The sequence below is a fragment of the Lygodium microphyllum genome, chromosome 1, assembly GCF_053477565.2.
Source record: "Lygodium microphyllum isolate KBCC chromosome 1, Lygodium_microphyllum_v1.1.10, whole genome shotgun sequence".
NCBI lineage: Eukaryota > Viridiplantae > Streptophyta > Polypodiopsida > Schizaeales > Lygodiaceae > Lygodium > Lygodium microphyllum.
In genome coordinates, this window is record NC_141135.1 from 112171576 (window position 1) to 112179275 (window position 7700).

The following is a 7700-nucleotide window of genomic DNA, read 5'->3' on the forward strand; positions in this document are numbered from 1 at the left end:
CTCAAAACCAGAGGGAGGAGTCTCCAGAGATGCGCAAGGAAATCCACCAGCTCTACCCAAATTGGACATGTCTGTCTCAGCACCTCCTAAAACTCAGCCATTGTTCCCCAAGGGACCATATGAACTAATTGCCCATCCATAAACAAAGGAATGCATTGCATAATAAGAGCCCGTACTTCTGCAGAACGAAAAAGAACCTCAAAGAACCCCTTCGGGCCATCATATATCTCTTCCACCAGGGGGACCTACATACACCGTGAAACATCTTCGGAGCAATGTTCAAAACTGGCAAGCAAAGACTGTAGCCAAGCAAGAATTCGGGTGATCAAAGAAGTCCTTCCAGTAAAATAAAATATGGCTGCCCTCTCATGGAAAGCAGCTATCTGTTGTAAAACCAGGTCGGTTCCCATGGCTGCAACTACTTGTTCCCCATCCAGTAGTGCATTAGCTTTATTCTCATTAAAATGGACATAATCTGACATAAGATGATTGGCAGTGGCCAGCATAAACTGTAAAGAACCATCAGGCTGTGAACAAGAAACATGAACCTCTGGCTGAGACGAATTCGGGCCCAAGACCGGTTCTTCAACCGACATCCTACAACATTTGCCCATCTCTTCACTTTCCTGCAACAGCCCGAGTTCATCAGCCGAGGAATCACCGTCCGGATCGGCGAAGTCTTTGTCATTCCCTTGCCCGATCTGCTAATCGAGAAAGGCCATATCAATGCCATTAAATTCCTGCAGAGTAGCCATAGCAGCCCCAGATTCCGAACACAGAATTCTCTCTCTCTCAAACCCTCTCTCGCACACTCTTTCACTACACAGGGTAGGTCTGGTCTCATTATCGGTGCACAGGGGCAGCTTGCACTCGTACTAAATGTCTGGTCCGCAGGCTCAGGATAAGGGCGCTCAGAGGATGCGCAACGGACTACAGGACTGCAGGTCGCGTACTGCCTGGGAGCGTGGAGGCAGGCCACACAAGGCGGGGCAGAGCTGACCCTTCACCTCACTCAGGGACTGTGAACAAGGAGGAGATCTGGGCGAAACTCTGATCGCAGAGCAGAAATGGTAGTGACAGATGACAGGTGTGCAGGGGCAGGACTCACGGAAGGCTGGAACGAGCCAGGCAGAGGCAGCGAAACACACTCTCTCTCTGGCACACACTGACATGGACCCGTTGACCTTATGCAGACTGCGCGAGATGGTACAGGCAAGGGTTTGATCAGGTCAGTGCAGAAGGACAGTCACGACAAGTCGTCATCTCTCTCTCTCTCTCTCTCTCTCTCTCTCTCTCTCTCTCTCTCTCTCTCTTTTCGTAAATCTCTCTCTCTCTCTGTTTTTTTTCGTAAATCTCTCTCTCTCTCTCTCTCTCTCTCTCTCTCTCTCTCTCTCTCTCTCTAATTTAACTTCTCTTTATTGTTTTTACAAATCGAGTTGTTCAATATTTTACCTAAAACTTGGAAGGATATGTCTTTTAATTCTGCAAAGAAATGAAGGTATTATAAGTTAGAATAACTCTCTCTCTCTCTCTCTAATTTAACTTCTCTTTATTGTTTTTACAAATTGAGTTGTTCAATATTTTACCTAAAACTTGGAAGGATATATCTTTTAATTCTGCAAAGAAATGAAGGTATTATAAGTTAGAATAGAGTTTTATATGGACCCACCACTTCCTGACCATTTTTCGTTTCCTATTCTTGAGCCATTGCCATTGCAGCAGGTTGGCCATTTCCATTGCATGTGTCTATAATTGTTATGTAGCCAAGTGGCAGGGGAGCAACAGAGTCTTCTGCTTTATAAGACTCATGAGTGACTTGTGCAAGACTGAGAAAGAGTGTTTTATCCAGTGCACAACAGAAAGTCTCAAGTTACACAAGACACAAGTGTTCTCATTCGCAGGTAAATATATAGGAAACTGTTTATTAATGAAAAAAGTGACATTCTTTTCGACCTCATCTCCATGTTGAGAGACCAAGTCAAGATCTGGCGTGTATCCTTTTGACCTCATCTGTGGAACTACAAAATCAAGGTTCTGTGTTAGCTCCTCATTACAACGATTGTGGTTGTCACTCACCGTAAATTCATGCAACTTTTTATTCACCTCAATTGAGGCACTGCCACCCTTTTTCTTTGCTTCTGCATCTGTCCTTAGCTTTTCTAATCTACCTGCATCACTCCACCTCCCAACACTCAAATATACACATGCCATTAGCGAGTATGCAGAGGCATCGTCTTGATTCACCTCCAGAAGATGCTGAAAGCACCTCTCCCCGTGTTCCACTTGCCCATAAACTTTATGTGCACTCAGAAGAGCTATTAAGGTTACAGAACAAGGACGAGACTGCAACACTGAAACAAATCTTTGACCCTTGTCAACATGCCCTGATCGCACAAAAAGATCAACCATGCTGCTGTAATGGTCCAATGTCGGTTCTATTCCATATTTGTTTCTCATCACCTCAAAATACTTTTGGCCAGTTACTACCAAGCTAGTATGGCTGCATGCAGTGAGAAGACAGGTAAATGTAATAGAATTTGGCTTCACCCCTTGATGCTGCATGTCCTCAAAACATCGTAAAGCCATGTCAGCCTCATGGTTCTCACCATAAGCTTTAATCATTGCATTCCATGATATAACATTGCGTACAGGGAGCTTGTCAAACACATTGCGTCCTTCTACGACCAAACCATTTTTACCGTACATGTCTATCAGCACAATACCCACAAAAAGATCTCTTTCAAGACCACGTTTCCTGATCTCAGCTTCTAATTCTTGACCTGTTTGTAAGGCCCCTGCTGTGCCACAAGCTTTCAAACACAACACACAAGTTGCAGAATCAAGAGAGACACGCTGCAGCTGCATCTGTCTGAAACAGTTCAGTACTTCTTCATGCAAGTCCAATTCTGTATATCCTGCAATCAGTGTATTCCATGCCACAGTATCTTTAATCAAAAGAAAATCAAACACTTGCCGTGCATCACCCACTAATCCACATTTGCCATACAAATTCACTAAAGCATTTCCGACATAGACATCTGCTTCCAAACCTTTGCTGGCTAATTCACCATGCATTTGTCGGCCTGTATCTAAATCGCTTGATGCAGCACAAGCTTTCAAGATGCAAACAGAAGTGACAGAATCCGGACAGATGCCCTCCCGTTGCATTTGCTGAAAACAATTGCACACTTTCTCATTGAGCTCCTGTTTATTGTATGCTACAATCAGTGCAGCCCACGAGACTGCATCTCGATTCACCAGTCTGTCAAACACATGGCCTGTTTCTGCAACCAAGCCACAACTACCATACATACCCATGATGGCATTCCCAACATGAAGCAAGCTTTCTAATCCCCTTATAACTATTTTAGTATGTATAACCAGACCCAATTCTGAAGTTTCTTTTACCAGACCCAACTCTAGAGTTTCTATGCTTCCACAAGCTTTTAAGCAATAAATATATGGGACAGCATCAGTAGACAAACCCTCCAGTAGCATCTGTTCGCAACACTTCAGTGCATCTTCAGCAAGACCCTGTTCTGCATATCCTGCAATCAATGCATTCCAGGAGACTGCATCTCGAAGTGGCAACCCATCAAACACTTTCTGTGCTTCTGCAAATGAGCCACATTTGCTGTATATATCCACCAACGTGTTGCCAATATAAAGTTCTCTTTCAAGCCCTCTGTAAACTACTGCAGCATGAACTTCTTGGCCTATTTCTATAGCTCCTGTAGACCCACAAGCTTTCAAGCAGCACATAAATGTTACAGGATCAGGACAAATGCCCTCAAGCTGCAATTGGTAGAAACAATTTGCAGCTTCCACACCCTGCCCGCGTTCAGTATATCCTGAAATCAGAGCATTCCATGTGACCACATTTTGAACTGGCAAACGTTCAAACACTTGCAGTGCTTCTTCAATGTTACCACATTTCATGTACATATCCACTAATGCACTGCCTACATAAAGATCCTTTTCCAGTCCTCTTTTAGTTGCTTCAGCATGCATTTGCCGTCCACTTTCCAAAGCTGTGGTGCAGCCACAAGCTTTCAAGCCACAAACAAACATATGGGGATCTTCCGGCATATCTTCAAGCTTGAATTGTTGAAATAGTGTTAACTGATCACCATCAAGCCCGTACTCAATATGACCAGCAATGATAGCAGCCCATGCAATTATATCTGGGACTAACAGCTCATTGAACACTTTGTGTGCTTCTGCAAGTAATCCTCCTTTAGTGTAAAGATCCACCAGTGCACGGACAACACAAAGGTCTGTCTCCCAACCCTTTCTAGTGAGTTCACTATGTAGCTCACAGCCTATGTCAAGAGCTTCAATATTGTAACAAACTTTCAAAATGCCAGCATAGGTAGCAACATCTGCAGATGCAGGCTGCAGCTTTGCTTGTTTAACAAAGATCAACAGCTCTTCATCAAGTTCATGATCTGCAAATCCTGCAAGTAGTAATTTCCATGAAATGGCATCATGAGTTGGCATATTTTCAAAAACTTGGCGTGCTTCAGCATCTAAGTTGCATTTGTTATATAGATTTACAAGTGTGTTGCCAATAAGAACATCATTTTCAAGCCCCATTTTGATGACTTCAGCATGCACTCCTTGGCCTTTTCCCAAGTCACCCAAAGCTCCACACAATTTCAAGCAGCATAAATATATAACAGAATCAGGAGCGATGCCATCCAACTTCATAGCCTGAAGAAAACAACTCCTTGGTTCATCAGCAAGCCCATGTTCAGCATATCCAGAAATCAGTGCAGCCCATGAGACAACATCTTTAACTGGCATCCAGCCAAACACGTGCTCTGCATCTGCCAGCCAGCCACAGTTACCATACATATCCACAAGTGTGTTTCCAACATACAGTTCTCTTTCCAGTCCCCTCTTAGTTGCATCCACATGTACCTCTCGGCCTGCCTCTACATTTCCTGTGACACTACAGCATTTTAAGCTGCAAACAAATGTTACAGAGTCAGGAGATACACCCTCCCACTGCATTTGTTGGAAGTAACTCCCCTCTTCTTCACCAAACAAAAGACCATTTTCTGCGTAGCCTGCAATGATTGTATTCCAGGATACTAAATCTCGGACCGGAAGCCCATCAAACACCAGACGAGCTTCGACAAGCGAGCCGCATTTCGTGTACATATACACGAGGGCATTGCCAAGAACTGCAGTGCCAAGGCAAAAGTCACTATCCAACCCCCGGAGGACAATGTCGCCATGCAAGGCCCGGCCTCGGTCCAGGATATTGAGCCTGGCACAAGAGGTAAGCAGGGCAAGGACAGTATATCGCGAGGGTTGGACCGAATCCTGGAGCAGCATCTGATGGTAGAGGTGGAAGGCATGCTGGGGGTCCGAGGACCAGGAGTAGCTGGCAATGAGGGAGGTCCACAAGCGCTCGGTGCGAAGGGGGAGCCTGTCAAAGACGCACTGGGCCTCAGTCAGGCTACCACATTCAGCGAGCGTGGAGACGAGGCAGCTGCCAAGGATCGGGTGCAATTCGAGCTCATGCCGGCGTATGTAAGCATACAGGCGCCTGGCTTCCTGTAGATTCTTCTTCTGACTGCATCTCTGAAGCAGGCCAATCAGGCTCTCGTCCACCGACAGGGCAGGCAGCCCGGCCTGCATCACGACGCATATCAACACAGAGCTCCGCCATAGCCAAGGCTTTGTGCAGGTCTCTTCATGTCAGTGCAACAATGCAATATGGAACATGCTGACACTCAGTCCCTTAAGGAACAACACGTTAGAGCACCGCCATAGCCAAGGCTTTGTGCAGGTCTCTTCATGTCAGTGCGACAACGCAATTTGGAACATGTTGACACTCAGTCCCTTAAGGGGCAACGCGTTAGGCCCGGGTCGCCCCAAGGTGAGTGGGGCAAACACATCAAACCCATGTGCTGCTGACCTTGAGGTTACACCCACAATTCAAAGGGGCAAGAAAGAGTTAAAGATGGCTGCTAATGATGACGGTGATGAGCGCCATCATCCGTGTATAGGGGAAAAACGAAATAAGAAAATTTTAATTGGATCCGATAATCTTGCTAGTAGAACAGTGTGTCAGGGAGCAGGACTAAAAACCAATGGCAACTTTTCTTGAGTGGTAGAGGATCCGATAATTTTGCTAGTAGAACAATGTTAGGGGGATAGGACTAAAAACCAACAATAACTGTTCTCAAGTGTTACCTCTACTAGCACTGTGATAAACCTAGCTTTTTTGCAACAGTTTGTTGCGCTTATGGAAGGTTAACTAAACCCTACTAGCCCTTGTGCGTGTGCGACATTATAGTTGTGGGAGGAGGAGATTAGCTTCCCCCCACTCACACTCGGCTCTTACTTGCCAACATTAGATTTTGGTCAGCTCTTTATTTCTTTTCTTTTCAGGAATGCTTAAAGCTGATATTATATTATGGCAAAAAAAGATATATACAATCATGGGGTACTGCCCATAACATTACATCAAGTAATGCTCTATTCCTGGCTAAAAGGGTTGAAAGCCCTATTATCAAAACTCAAAATTACATCCAGAGCAGTAAGAGATGGGCAGTTGCTCTAGTGATGGTCCATTCGTCACCTAGTTGGACATAGGGCTAAGCATGAATGAAGCTGCTCATGTTTTGTAGGATCTCAACAACTTCTTTTTCCTTTTGCAAAGCATAAGTTCTTCACGCTCCTTCTTCATTATAAAGACAAGACCTCAAGAGGCTGGATAGCTTGTAGACCATCTTCATTGTCCACTTTGGCACCCTAGTTCAACACCTACAAAATTAAGTCATGAATTAGATTCCCTTTATTATTCATATTGCCAGAAAAAAGAATTGTATTTCTATCTAACCAAATGTTCTAGACAAATACTCTTTAGATATACCTCCTTGCAAGAGACTTTGAATCACTTTGTGTGCCATGTTGCTTTGCATGTGAAACCACAATTCACACCTTCAACAACACTAACTTGTACATTGTTTGTATATGAATGGTCTTCCTTGAGATTGTTTTTATTGAGTTTTGCAATTTTAAAGAAACTAACCATTAGTACATGTATTTGCGTGCCCTTTGCACTTACTTAGGGTTATGCAGAGAGGTGATATAGGCAAGATTCAATTGCATGGTGGATGGATTGAATTACTCATGCACACACACACACACACTCTCTCTCTCTCTCTCTCTCTCTCTCTCTCTCTCTCTCTCTCTCTCTCTCTCTCTCTCTCTCTCTCTCTCTCTCTCTCTCTCTCTCTCTCTCTCTCTCTCTCTCTCTCTCTCTCTCTCTCTCTTTGCACCTAAGAGGTTGTAGGACAACCTATGAAGAGGGGAGGAGAGAGAGAGATTTTTGAAATCAAAATGGCAAGCTTCAAGGGCTATAGACACAAGGGACAGCCATGTTGGGTGATCGTAGATCGGCTACAAAGGGTGTGGCATTTGGGAATATGTGGAAGGTAGGAGATATTGTAGTGTGGCTACAAAGGGCTTTTCAAAAGAGGCTAATGTAACCCACAAAGAAGGCATTTGAAACAATTATCAAATCTCACTCCAACCCTACATGGCAAGATACTATGCACTCCCAACCTAAGATAAAAGATAACCTTTTTAAAAATGTAGCCCCAAAAAGTGTAAATTAGCCAAAAATGTTTTTTCCATCCAAAAATAGAATTATTTAATACATTAATACCTCCAAATAAAAG

The 7700-nt window shown here is 44.2% G+C and overlaps 1 protein-coding gene across 1 annotated transcript; it reads right to left on the reverse strand.

Annotated features, from left to right (window-relative positions):
• Positions 1 to 245: 245 nt before the first annotated feature.
• Positions 246 to 5649, reverse strand: LOC148041561 (pentatricopeptide repeat-containing protein At3g09040, mitochondrial-like). Its single transcript, XM_087690057.1, has 2 exons — positions 2077 to 5649; positions 246 to 701 (listed from the first exon to the last, which is right to left on the reverse strand). The coding sequence occupies exons 1-2, from the start codon at positions 5647 to 5649 to the stop codon at positions 246 to 248; spliced, it is 4029 nt and encodes a 1342-aa protein (XP_087546183.1).
• Between the last annotated feature and the right edge of the window lie 2051 nt (positions 5650 to 7700).